The 14020-nt window shown below is 46.3% G+C and overlaps 1 protein-coding gene across 4 annotated transcripts in view; it reads right to left on the bottom strand.

The window, feature by feature from the left end:
- The window catches only part of DIP2C (disco interacting protein 2 homolog C), a 387541-nt gene that overhangs the window by 105966 nt on the left and 267555 nt on the right, over positions 1–14020 (bottom strand). For all 4 annotated transcript variants that reach the window (XM_040645478.1, XM_040645479.1, XM_040645480.1 and 1 more), the window contains one exon: positions 8128–8238. In XM_040645478.1, the coding sequence (XP_040501412.1) occupies positions 8128–8238 (111 nt within the window). The remainder of the gene's footprint in view (positions 1–8127; positions 8239–14020) is intronic.

The following is a 14020-nucleotide window of genomic DNA, read 5'->3' as shown; positions in this document are numbered from 1 at the left end:
CTTGACACCCTTCAAATGTGCAGTACTATCACTGTATACAGTCACCATATACCGACTGATTTATTTAAACTGAAGTCTGTGCCTGTCCATCCCCTTCAGCCATTTCACACTCCCCACAACCACCGCCACTGGCAACCACTAATCTGTTCTATCTATGAGTTTGTTTTTTGTTTTTTAGATCCCATATTTAAGAGAAATCATATGGTGCTTGTCTTTCTCTGACTTATCTCAACTGGCATATCAAGGTCCCTCCACGTCATTGCAAATGGCAAGATCTCATCCCTTCTTATGGCTGAGTGATGGACGTGTACACCACCTTTTCTTCTCCACTCATCCACTGATGGACACTTAGGTTGTTTCCCTGTCTTGACTACTGTAAATAATGCTGCAATGAACATAGGGGTGTATATATCTTTTCAAATTAGTGTTTTCATTTTTGTTTAGAAAAATACCTACTGTAATTGCTGGATTGTACAGTAGCTCTATTCTTAATTTTTGAGGAACCTTCATATTGTTTTCCACAGTGGCTGCACCAGTTTGCATTCCTACCAACAATGCACGAGGGTTCCCTTTTCTCTACATCCTTGCTAATCCTTGCTATTTCTTATCTTTTTAATATTAGCCATTTCAAAAGGTATGAAGTGATACCTCATTGTGTGTGTGTGTTTTTTAAAGATTTTATTTATTTATCTGACAGAGAGAGAGTGAGCACAAGCAGGGGGAGTGGCAGGCAGAGGAACAGGGAGAAGCAGGCTCCCCATGTGGAACTCGATCCCAGAACCCTGGGATCATGACCTGAGCCCAAGGCAGACGTTCAACTGAGTGAGCCACTCAGGCGCCCCTCATTGTGACTTTAAATCCCATTTCCACGATGATTAGTGATGCTGCGTGTCTTTGGCCTATTGGCCGTCTATGTGTGTCCTTTGGAAAAATGTCTTTTCAGATATTCTCCCTCTTTTTTAATTGGATTGTGTCTTTTGCTATTGAGTGGTATGAATTCTAGATATATTTTGGATATTATCCCTTATCAGATACACAATTTGCAAGCATTTTCTCCCTTTCCGTAGGAATGGCACCCTGCCTTTGCCTTGTGCTGATGGCTTCCTTTGCTCTGCACGCCGTTCCACGTGTTTGCTTTTGCTTCTGTTGTCCTTGCCTTTGGTGTCAGATCTAAAAAATCACCACCAGGACTGATGTCAAGCAGCTTACTTGGAGCCCATGTTTTCTTCTAGGAGTTTATGGTTTCAGGTCTTACATTCAAGTCTCTAATCCATTCTGAGGTAACTTTTGTGTAGCGGGTAAGATAGGGGTGTAGTTTCATTCTTTTGCATGTGGCTGTCCAATTTCCCCAATGTGATTTATTAAAGAGACTGTCTTTTTCCCATTGTGTATTCTTGGATCTTTTGTCCTAAATTAATTGGCAATATATGTGTGGGTTTATTTCTGGGCTATTACATTCTACTAACCTACTATCTGTTTTTTGACAATACCGCACTGTTTTAATTACTACAGCTATGTAATGTAATTTAAAACCAGGGAGCCAGGTGTCCCCAGCTTTGTTCTTCTTACTCAACATTGCTTTGCCTACTTGGGGTCTTCTGTGGTTCCATATAAATTTATGGAATGTTTGTTCTATTTCTGTGTACAGTGCCATTGGAATTTTAATATTCAGATTGCACTGAATCTGTAGATTGCTTTGGGTAATATGGACATTTTAACAATATTATTTCTCCCAATTCATAAGCATGGAATATCTTTCCATTTGTGTCTTCCTCAATTTCTTTCATCAATGTCTTATGATTTTCAGAGTATAGGTCTTTCTTCCCTTTGGTTAAATTTATTCCTAGGTATTTTACTCTTTTTGACGTAAGTATTAATGGGATTGTTTTCTTAATTTCTCTGGTTGTTCACTGTTAACATATAGAAATGAAATCAATTCTTATATGTTGATTTTCTGCCCTACAACTTTACTCAATTCGCTGAATAATCGGAATAGTTTTTTTGTAGAGTCTTCTAAAATCATGTCATCCTCAAATAGAGATTGTTTTACCTCTTCCTTAACGATCTGGATGCCACTTACATCTTTTTCTTGCCTAACTACTCTGGCTAGGACTTCCAATTCTATGTTGAATAGAAGTGGCGAGAAGAAAAATTTTCAGCTTTTCACAAGTGAGTGAAAGGTTAGCTGTGGGCTTGTCATACATGGCCTTTATTATTTTGAAGCGTATTCCCTCTAGCTTCACTTTGCTGAGTTTTTTTTTAAATCAAAAATGAATGTTGACAAATAGACATTTCTCTGAAGAAGACATACAGATGACCAACAGACACATGAAAAGATGCTCACCACCACTGATCACCAGGGAAATGCAAACCAAAACCACAATGAGATACCACCTCACACTTGTCAGAATGGCTAAAATAAAAAACACAAGAAACAACAGGTGTTGGCGAGGATGTGGAGAAAGGGGAAACCTTCTTGTACTGTGGGTAGGAATGCAAACTGGTGCGGCCACTCTGGAAAACAGTATGGAGGTTCCTCAAAAAGTTAAAAATAGAATTACCCTACCATCCAGCAGTTGCACTAGTAAATATTTACCCAAAGAATACAAAAATACTAATTCAAAGGGATACATGCACCCTGATGTCTAAAGCAGCATTATCCACAAAAGCCAAATTATGGAAACAGCCCAGATGTCCATCAACTGATGAATGGATAAAGAAGATATGGTATATATAATGGAATATTATTCAGCCATCAGAAAGAATGAAATCTTGCCATTTGCAACAACATGGATGGAGCTAGAGAGTATTATGCTGAGTGAAATACGTCAGTCAGAGAAAGACAAAGACCATATGACTCAATCATATGTGTAATTTAAGAAACAAAACAAATGAGCAAAGGTGGGAAAAAGAGGCAAACCGAGAAACAGGCTCTTAAGTGTAGAGAACACACTGATGGTTGGGGAGGGGGGTGCTGGAGTATGGGTGAGATGTGAGACAGGTGATGAGGATGAAGAAGTTTACTTGCTTTGATGAGCACCAGGTGTTGTACGGGACTGTTGCATCACTACACTGTACACCTGAAAGTAATGTAACTCTGCATGTTAACTAGCTAGAATTTGAAAAAAAACGTAAAAAAATTTTTGAATGTTGCCAATGCTTCTCCTGTATCTATGATCATATGATTAACCTTCATTTTGTTAATGTGGCGTGTCACACTGATTCATGAATGTTGGCCCATCCACGCATCCCTGAACTAAATCCCACTAAATAATGGAATATGATCATTTTAATGTATTATTGCATTCCGTTTGCTAATATTTGGTTGAGGATTTTTGCATGTATGTTCATCAGGGATATTGGCCTGTAATTTTGTTTACTTATGGCGTCCTTATCTGGTATTGGTATCAGGGTAAAGCTGCCTTGTAAAATGAGTTTGGAAGCTTCCCTTCCTCTCAATGTTTTGGAAGAGTCTGAGAAGGATAGGTATTAAATCTGTTTGAATGTTTGGTGGAATTCACCAGTGAAGCCCTCCGGTCCTGGATTTCTGTTTGCTGGAGGTTGCTGATCAGAGCCACTCTTCTTACTACTAACCGGTATTCAGATATTCTAGCTCTTCATGACTCGGCCTTGGAGAGTGAAGGTATACAGGAACTGGGGTCCAATGTGTTGGCATACGGTTGTTCCCAGGAGTCTCTCATAACCCTTTGTCCTTCTCTGGTGTCGGCTGTCACTTGTTTCATTTCTGATTATATTGGAGACCTGTCCTCTTGTTTCCTTGCTGAGTCCAGCTGAAAGGGTATCAACCTCGCTTATCTTTTGAAAGAACCAGCTTCTTAGTGCCATTGATTTTTCTCCCCTAGTCTCGTTATAGTCTCTATTTCATTTATTCCCACGATGATCTTTGTTCCTTCCTTCTACTAACTCTGGGCTTCATTTGCTCTTTTTCTAGTTCCTTGAGGTTTAAGTTTAGATTATTAGACATTTTTCTCATGGACTAAGGTAGACCTGTATCACTATGACCTTCCTTCTTAGAACCACTTCTTCTGAATTTACAGATTTTGTATGTTCTTTTTTTTTTTTAAACTGGTCTCAAGCTGTTCTTTTTTTTTTTTCCCCCCACCTTTTCCTTTGAGCTCCTCATTGACTCACTGGTTGTTCAGTAGCACGTTGTTTAATCTCCACATATTTGTGAATTTCCCAGTTTTCTTCATGTAACTGATTTCTAGTTTCATACCACTGTGGGTCAGAAAAGATGCTTGATAGGATTTCACTCTTCTTAAATTTACTGAGACTTGCTTTGTGGCCTAACATGGGATCTATCCTGGAGAACATTCCAAATGCCCTTGAGAAGAATGTGTAACCTGTTGCTTACGGATGGAATGTTCTACATAAATTAAGTCCACTGGTGTAGTGGGATATCAAAGTCCCCTACTACTGCTGTACTGCATTTCTCCCTTTAGGTCTATTAATATTTGCTTTATATATTTAGGTGCTCCTATGCTGGGTACGTAAATGTTTACAAATGTTATGTCGTCTTCGTGGATTGATCCCTTTATCATTATGTAATCCCCCTTTTTGTCTCTTGTTAACAGTCTTTGTTGTAAAGTCTATTTTGTCTGGTGTAACTACAGCTCTTCCTCTTTCTTCCCATTTGCACTTCCATGGAATATCTTTCTGCAACCCTTCACTTCAGCCTCTGTGTGTCCTTGGGTCTGAAGTGAGTCTCTTGAAGGCAGCATAAGGATTGCTCTTGCTTTTTTCCCATTGACTCACTCTTTGTCTTTTGATTAGAGAATTTAGTCCTTCTACATTTGAAGTAACTCCTGATAAGTAGATTCCTATTGCCATTTTGTTAATTATTTTCTGGCTTGTTTTCGGTAGGGCCTCTCTGTCCCTTTGTTCCTCTCTTTTTCCTTTGTGATTTGATGACTTTGTTTGGTGTTACACTTAGATTCCTTTCCCTTTATATTCCGTGTCTCTACTAGAGGTGTTTGCTTGTTGGTCACCGTAAGGTTCACATACAACAGTCTACACACACACACACACACACACACACACGTGTGTGTGTATCTTAGTCTATTTTAATTTGATAGCAACTTAAGTGTGAACATACTCTAAAACTGACTTTACCTGCCCTCCTCCTATTTAATGTTTTCATATCACACTTACATCTTTTTACTTTGTGTATTCCTTAACTAAGTATTGGAGTTTTCATGATTTTTACTACTTTTGTCTTTTTAACCTTCTAAGTTTTAGTTTTATTAAGTAATTAATCCATTACCTTTACTCTACATTGACCTTTACCAGTGAGATTTATACTCTGATTTATTTTCTTGTTACTAATCAATGCCCTCTCTTTTCAGCTTAAAGAAGTCCCTTAACATTTCTCATAGGGCCTGTTTAGCGGTGATGAAGTCCTTGAGGTTTTGCTTGTCTGGAAAACCATCCCTCCTTCAATTCTGAATGACAGAATTGTCACCGTTGGGCAGAGCATCCTTGATGGTAGGTTTTCTTTTCAGCACTTTGAATATATCCAGCTGCTCCCTTCTGGCCCACAAGGTTTCTGCTGAAAAATTTGCTGAGAGCCTTAGCAGTTTCCTTGTATGTAACACATTGTTTTTCTCCTGCTGCTTTTAAGATTCTCTCATTAACATTTGACATTTTAATTATAATGTGTCTTGCTGTGAACTCTTTGGATTCATCTTACTGTCAGCTCCCCAGGCTCCCTGGACCTGGATGTCTGTTTCTTTCCCTAGGTTAGGGATGTTTCTGCTATTAGTTCTGCAATCACATTTTCTGCCCCTCTCTCTTTCCCCTCCTTCTGAGACTCCCTAATATGAATGCTGTTCCACCTGATGTTGTCCTACAGGTCCCTGAAGTGATCTTAACTTAAAATAAATTGATTTCGTTTCTTTTTGCTGCTCTGTGTGAGGTCTACTGTCCTGTCTTCTTGATCACTGATGCTTTCTTCTGCTTCATCGAGTGGGAACTTCCCAGGGCATTCTTCAGTTCGGTTATGTTATTGTTTTTTTTTTTTTTTTTTTTTTTTAAGATTTTATTTATTTGACAGAGACAGCCAGCGAGAGAGGGAACACAAGCAGGGGGAGTGGGAGAGGAAGAAGCAGGCTCATAGCGGAAGAGCCTGATGTGGGGCTCGATCCCATAATGCCGGGATCACGCCCTGTGCCGAAGGCAGACGCTTAACCGCTGTGCCACCCAGGCGCCCCGGTTATGTTATTCTTAAGCTCTGTGACTCCTGTCTGGTATTCCCTCTGTTTTCCATCTCCTTGTTGAAGTTCCCACTGTGTTCATCCATTCTTCTCTGGAGTTCAGTGACTGTCTTTATGACCATTACTTTGAACTACTTATCAGGTAAATTACTTGTCTCCACTTCATTAAGGTTTTCTCTTGTTCTTTTTTCTGAAACAAATTCCTCTGTGTCTTCATTTTGTTTGACTCTGTACTAAGGGGAGCAGCCACCTCTCCCAGTGTCTCCGTGCAAGTGATGACTCTTCACATGCAGCCTGGTCCTTGGTTGTCTCTTGAACTTTTCTGATTCTCTAAGCAGCCAGATTTATTCCTGATATGTTCCCATTGTTGAGGGTGTACCAAGACCCGTCCACATTCCAAAGGGAGGAATCTACTGAGCACCCAGTTTCAGGCTGACCAGAAGCCAGGTTCTTAGGCAGCAGCTTTCAATGTACGTTAATATATACAGTCCTGTGGGATCACCATCATAACCCTGCTGGCCTCCAGACCAGGACGTCTGGAGGGTCTCCTGGGCTACAGTTCCAAGCATCAGGGCTCCAGATGAGTGTATAGCTTCTTTCTGGGAGGTGCCCATGAGCTATAGCAAGGTCAAGGGAGAGTGCGAAGTTGTCCCCCATCTGTGTTTCTTGAGAGTCCCTCCGTAGTCTCCAAATGTGTGCCAAACCTGAAGCCTGTGCCTCATGCTGCAGCCCCAGGACAAGTAAATAGACCTTGATCACAGACAGACTGGGCATGTGTTTCAGGGTGCTGTCCGTGCAGTGCCCTGGGGTGGCCAACTGTCAAGAACTCTCTCCAAGTGATACAGTCCTGTGGGGCCCAGATGTGCAAGCCCCCGGGCTACCAGAGCCGGGCATGCATGGGTGTTCCCCGTGTGGTCTGTGTGCACCTGCCAGCTCTAGCAAGGCACCAGGAGAGTGTGGGGCTGTGGCGTGCACACTGGCTTCACTGATGCAGCAGGCGTGCACGGGGGCCTGGGTACACCTGGTGGCTTTAGCAGAGCCACAGTACCAAGGTAGAAGCAAAGCGCAAAAATGGTGCATATCTGTGCCTCTGTCCCCAGAGAGTCCCCACCCTGCCCCTCTGGAAGATGCTCTAAGATTAGCAAATGACTCTTCTTCACACAGAGCGCAATCACTTTTCAAACTGCTCCTTTTGCACGGGGCCGTGGGACAAGTGAGTTGAGCGTGAGCTCCATGAGGATGCTGGACGCAAGCACTAATGTTTACAAAGGCAGGTGTCTGGGGAGCTCATCTCCCTGGTGCAGGCTCCAAGGATTGGAATGCCTGACTTTGGGCACGAAACCCTCACTCCAGGAGAGTGCTCCAAATTTGTGAGATCCTTCCCACGTGTGGGTTGCAGTGCAGGGGTGGGGCGTTTGGTGAGACAGCATCTCTGCCTCTCCCACTGCCCTCACTTTACGTGAAGGAGCTGATCAGCTCGTTTTCAGGTCTTTTTTTAGAGGGAGTTGTTCCAGATGTAGCTGTAGATGTGGGCTGACCACGGGAAGAGGTGAGCTCCGCATCTTCCTGCACCACCGTCTTGCACGGCCCCCATCAGCGCTCTGTTACCATCGCCCAGAAGCTCCACCCCCGGGGAGCTGCCCATGCTAAATCCTGCCGCTGAGGTGTGCTTGTCAGGAACTGTTCCCTCTACCAACACGGCTGACGAAAACCTGCACAGAGCCTCAGAAACAACAAAAACATCTCTGTGCTTCTTGATCCACATCCTGCTGAAATGAAAAGCCATTTAAAAAACAGCCGCCTACGTATTCTGACCTCACAACAGAACGTTCCACTGCGGCCGAGCCTGACACTCCCCAGTGGTGACAGGCCTGACTAACCACACGCTCTTTACCTTTCTCGTGAGTGGGACTTCAATGGGCACAGGAACAACTTCGGCCAGCAGGCAGCCGTAGAAGGCCACCATGGACGCAGCAGGGTCATTGTTGGGGAACACCAGCGCCACCTGCATGGACACAGAGCGGGAGGGATTAACCATCCAATTGATGCCACCAGCTTTCAAAATACCAAAGAGGGAGGCAAATCGCCACAGTCTGCAGGGCTCACGCTCTAAGTAAGAATAGAGTCTGGAGCGAAAATTAGGTGTGTACCGGATAATACCTTTCGGTAATTAACATGTACTCTTCCCTTAATGTATGCGGAGCTGCACACGTTACTGATGGTCATCTAGAATCGCCCAGGGATATAGCCATCCCGACTGTTTGCACATCACCTTCCCTACCGTGCACCTTTGCTCACTGTGAGCCATCATGGGGCAACACCACCTTCTTCTCACCGTTCTCCTGGGCTCAGCAGGTGCTCCCTCGTGTGCCCACGTGGCCTTCGCCAGTGTGCTTCCTCCCGAGGGCGGGCTGACAGTCCCAGGTGGACCCACACAGGACTCTGCTCTGGTCCCAGGCCAGTATTAGCCCCTCTGGGCCTTAGTTTTCCTACCTGTGTCCTAGTGTCGTGAGGAAGGTCACCTGAGAAGGCGGTAAGGGCTCAGCGTGAGGCCCGGCGCACGGCTGCAGACGTGAACGTTAACCAGCCTGGACCTCACACAGGAGGCTTCCGTGAACGCCCGCTCCCCTGTTCTACCCACTGCCTTCCCACGCGGCCTCGGGAGTGGAGGGCGCAATTCGCATGGAGTTATCCAAGTTGGGTCACTTTAAATCCCCACGGATAGTGTGATTTTTAAACTACGTTGCTGATAGCCCTGAGGCTGTCTTAATGATGAATGACTTTTCCACAGGATGGCTTGTGATGACTCTTCCTTACATCAAGCACTTTCGTTCCCCTTGCCTATTTACCTGTGTTTTCACACGTGCCCTAAAATCACGATGAATTTTAAATATATCTGATAGCATTAACTCTCACACCTGACGCAAAGACTTGATGTAATTTCTGTTTTGTTTTTATTGCCAGTTAGTGTTTTATGCACATTTGTCAAAACTTTCCTTTATGTTGGCACCTACTATCCCACAAATACGTCATCCAACGTAAGTGTCCGTGCAGCTCGTCTGCCGTGGATCCCGTCTGCCATGGACCCCGTCTGCCGTGGACCCCGTCGGCCGTGGACCCAAACTTGCTTCTCTGTCGCTGTGGCTCCTCCAGGGGCAGCCTTTCCCGTTGTCTCGTTCAGGAAGCCTCCTTGGGCAAACCGTAGCCATCCTACGTCCACACTCCCCGCTCTGCTCTGCGGAACCCCACGCCCACGCCAGCCTGTCACTCCCGCACACCGGTCCCGCGTCCGTGTTGCTCTCCTCCCCGCAGACAACTGTTTGCTGCGTGATCATAAGCTCACAGGCCCCATGATTTAAGGTGCAGAGATCACTTCTGCATTACCTCACTCGGGAGTTTAACCAGTTTTTTCTCCAATAATATCCTACCTAGCAGTTATTAGTTTTGCCATGAACAGCTGGATAAGACGCTCTATCTCAATATTTAAGAAATCAAATTGGCACAAAGGGATTCAGACTGCAGGTGGGAACAGAACGGGCCACATCTTAAATTTGGCCATGTTGGAAATTTTGCCACACAGGAGAGCTGCTGGAAAAAAAATTAAGTTTGGGATTAACTGAAGGTTTCCTTTCTCTATGGCATTCCTGCAGTTGATTAAAACTGGCAAAATGAGAGACAAAAGCCCTGTAAGGCCAGTAACAGCCATCCCGCAGTACTGATGAACTGTGTTTGAGAAACCCTGAGAAGTGACTTATTCTGTCCCAGCCAGAGGGCAGGCAACCATTAGCAGGACCTTCCAGAAGGAATAAGAGGGTTTATTTGTACGTCTCTGAGGTTTATCTTAGCCCCAGGTGTCCTGCCTTCAACTGGTAGGCTGAGGTCACAGCACCTGCTGTTAGATCTGCAGTCGGCAAAGCAACAATATTCAAGTGAGAGTTCGCAAGTTTCCCGAGAACCACGGCCACGGGCTCCTCTCCCTGAGACAGACCAAGAAGTCTGAGGGAGTCGTTCCAGCTGCAGTAAAAACACAGAAGACGTCGAGCTTCCATCCAAAGCTGACGGCTGCACCTGTTCCTAAGGGACCAGGTAAACACGGACTTGTCTTCCTGAAGCACCTGTCCGGGAGGGGCGTCCTCACCCGTAGCAGAGAACCGGGAGCAACACAGTGACACTGCCAGCCCAGACCCGTCCTGTATGTGCGATCCGGGGCTGGAACCAGCCCAGCTCGGTCAGGCGAACACCGGCCTGACCTGGGATTTCAAACGCTGTGGCCGTGTCGCTGTGGCTCGTGCTGACGGTGCTACGTGACATAACCCTGCAGAGCTGTGCTAAGTAGGATGAAATGCCACGTGCCACCGTAACGTAAACACAGACAGAACATAAAACTGGACATTATTCTCTCTCTCAGCAACATCAGAGTAATGGACAGAAGGGGTCAGACACCTGAAGACTCAGAATAAAACCGGAAAGTTTTTGTTGTTGTTTGGTGTTGCCATTTCAAGACGGGAAGCCCTCCTTCCATTTCCGAACCAGTCACACGCCCCGTCTTGCCGGTGGCTCCGCAGTGACCCCCCGCAGCCCACACACTCGGGGGTCTGGTTCTCAAAAAGCCACGCAGCCCCCTCCACTCCCTGCTCCACGTGTTCCTCTGAGGATTCACCAGACCTGGTTACCCACGGGGCACGGCAGCAGCCCAGACGCGGAGGCGCATCCCCAGCATCTGCGAGTCCCCAGCATCTGCGAGTCCCACCTCGTTAGATCGATTCCTCCTGCTTTAGCCCGCCCGCGGCTCCCCCGTGCCAGGGGCGGCCGCACCCCCGCTTGTGCACGGCACACCTTCCTGCCTCGGCTCCTTCCACGCCGGCCTGCAAGCTGGTTTCTCTCTGGGAAGACTTCTCAGGTGGCGGGCTCCTCCCGAATGAGAAAGCTCGCTCTCTCCCCTTCCCAGATAGCGCATCTCCCACTGCTACGCCTCCTTGGGGCCCCTTTCACTCTCCCACTTATAGACACGCTAATTATCACTAACGTGCCTGTATATGCTTTCATACTGCAAGCATCTTCCTATCTTCCGACGCTCCCACCACACATCCCAAAACACTATTCAGCTTAGGCACATAAATGCCTTTGAAAGGCCCAAGGTAATTCCCCAAACTGCGTTAATAAGGTCACCCACATGAAAAATGTCTAAATTTTTTTGTCAAAGACTGAATATGCTCATTATTCTGGGGAAAACTATGTTTTATTCAAAAGTCATTTTGAAAGAGGGTAAAAAATTCTGTTTATTGCAACAGAAGGTTGTGATCCATTGACGGCTATCGTCACGTTTGTTTAATTAAAGCACCGATATGCACGTGCCCGACGCTAACCACACGATGATGTTTAACAGAACTGAGTAGCTCCCCTCACACAATTCACATCAGCCTTTGCCGAGAAACCTCCTTGCACAGTTTATTCTGTCAAAACCAGGCCCCCCAATTTCTCCTGGCATCTTAGCTGAACAGATGTGCTTTGCTGTGTCCTCGTTATCGTCAGGGAACTTCAACAGTCTGGAGCCACACAGAACTTTTAACGAGTCACTCGACTGAGAGCCTAAGACTGTCCAGCAAACTGGAGCTGAGGGGGACATCGCTTTACAACGGACCGTCTCAGCTATTTCCAAACGCACGGCTCAGTGGCAGTAAGGACCTCCGTCCCGCCGTGCAGCCCCCACCATCCAGAACCAGCCCCAGGATTCTCGCCTTCCTCGACTGAAGCGCCAGTTCCCCAGCCCTGGCCCAGCCTCTCCTCCTCCCCCAACCCCTCCCTCCAGCCCCCTTGCTTCTGTCCCCTAGAATTTCACTGGCCTAAGCATCTGCTACGTTGGCCCTGGTGGCTGCCTCGTTTCACGTAGCATAAAACCCCCCAGGCCCACCCAGGGTTTGGTGTCCTTTTTAGGGCTGCGTGATAGTCCTGCGTGTACACACTCCGTTTCTCCGCTTATCTGTCCACGGACACTTGAGTTACTTCCCCCGTTTGGTTTTGTAAATAACGCTGCTCTGAATACTGGCGTAGACGTACTTCTCAAGCCCCTGCTTTCACTTCTTCGGGAAGGGGAGGGGGCCTGCTGGATCACGTGGTAGTTCTGGGTGAGCTGCCCAGGGCACCCCAGACCGTTTTCCAGCGGCTGCACCGGGGACGTCCCCACCGGCAGCGCCGAGGTTCCCATCTCCTCCTTCTTGCCGCCGTGCCGACGTGCTGTGTCACGGCGGTTTTACCAGACTCGTCCCCGAACGAGCAGGGGTGTGGAGCATCTTTTCAGGTGCTTCCTGGCCTCCCGCACAGCTTCTCTGGGGAAGTGTCTATTCAGGTCCTCTGCCCGTTTCTTAACCTTCTATTTTTGGGTGTTGCTGAACTGCAGTTTTGTTTACATGTTCTGGAGGCTAAGCTCTTCCCAGATACAGGATTTGTAGAAACGTCTTCTCCCGTCCCGTAGGCTGCCTCTCACTCTCGGTAGCGTCCTGCCGCACAGAGGGGTTACTCTGATTTATGTTTTCATTTCTGTTGCCTGTGTTTTCAGCGTCACCTAAGAAATCACGGCCACATTCTGTGTGATGAAGCTTTCCCCCATGTTTTATTCTAACGGCTTTATCGTTTTTGTTCTTGAGTCTTTGATCCATTGTGAGTTAATTTTTTACTCGATGGTATAAAGGTTCGACTTTCTCCTTCTGCTTGTGGGTGCCCAGTTTCCCAGCACCATTTGTTGAAGAGACTGTCCTTGCCCTTTCCACGTCCTAGCATTCTTAATGAAAACCATTCCCCCCACCCACGCGAGGGTTTCTCTCTGGGCTCTCTACTCCACCGTCTACACGTCTGTCTTCACGTCAGTAATGCACCGTGTTGAGGACCGTAGCTTTGTAGCAAGTTTTACAATCAGGAAGTGGTGAGACCTATTACTGACAGTTAAAAGCCAGAGGTTAAACCTGTTTAATAAAAAAAAAATGTCAAGATTCGCAGCCCACCACACAAGGCTGTGGCAATCTTTTAAAAAATTCCTCATGATGGGCCCATTTCTCTATAATATCTTAAGTAAATTGCAGCTTGTGTTTGTTGGTTTGGTGCTTGGCAGTATTTTTACGAAATTCAATTAGAGTTCTTTGGGCCTAGGTAGGGTAACTCAGTGTTGGGGCTGAAGGTACAAAGCAGCAAAGGGGGAAAAGGTGCAACATTTGAAAGCAAGAAAACCTGGTTCTAAGCCCAGCCCCACACCTAAATTGGGCTATAAAGCTGGACAAGGTTATTAAGTGCTCTGGGTATAACACTGCAATAGAAATACTAACATCCACTCTCTGTAACTTATCAAGTAAGGATAAAAATTTGCTTATCAACAAAAGACAGTAGCCTCTGTCCAGAAATCTAACACCGGGAACGGAATGGGACCAGCAACGTGCTGCCGAGACGGTCAGGCTCACCGGCGAACACAAGCACAGTTTTACAATCGCTGTCCTGCCCGCGCAGGTAGAGGGCACAGCGACATCAGGACCGTGGCTGGAGGACAGGCTCCGGGCTCTGACGGGCACGGACGTGAGTGCTGGCTGAGCCACTTCCTAGGTACATGCCTTCCCCGATGTGACACTTGACCTCGCCAGTCCGAGTGTCCTCACGGATAAAACAGGAGGACTCCAGCTTAGCTCATGGCATTGCTGGGGAGGTTAATGACATCTTGTGCAATTAATCCTAACTCTCAGTTAATGTAGCAAAGCCTGATCTAGGACCATTAGCATTAGGGGACACTGAACCCTGGGACTTCC

The sequence above is a fragment of the Ursus maritimus genome, unplaced genomic scaffold, assembly GCF_017311325.1.
Source record: "Ursus maritimus isolate PB19 unplaced genomic scaffold, ASM1731132v1 scaffold_31, whole genome shotgun sequence".
In the NCBI taxonomy this organism is placed as follows: Eukaryota; Metazoa; Chordata; class Mammalia; order Carnivora; family Ursidae; genus Ursus; species Ursus maritimus.
The sequence above is the reverse complement of the archived record's forward strand: the minus strand, read 5'-3'. Positions and strand labels throughout refer to the sequence as shown.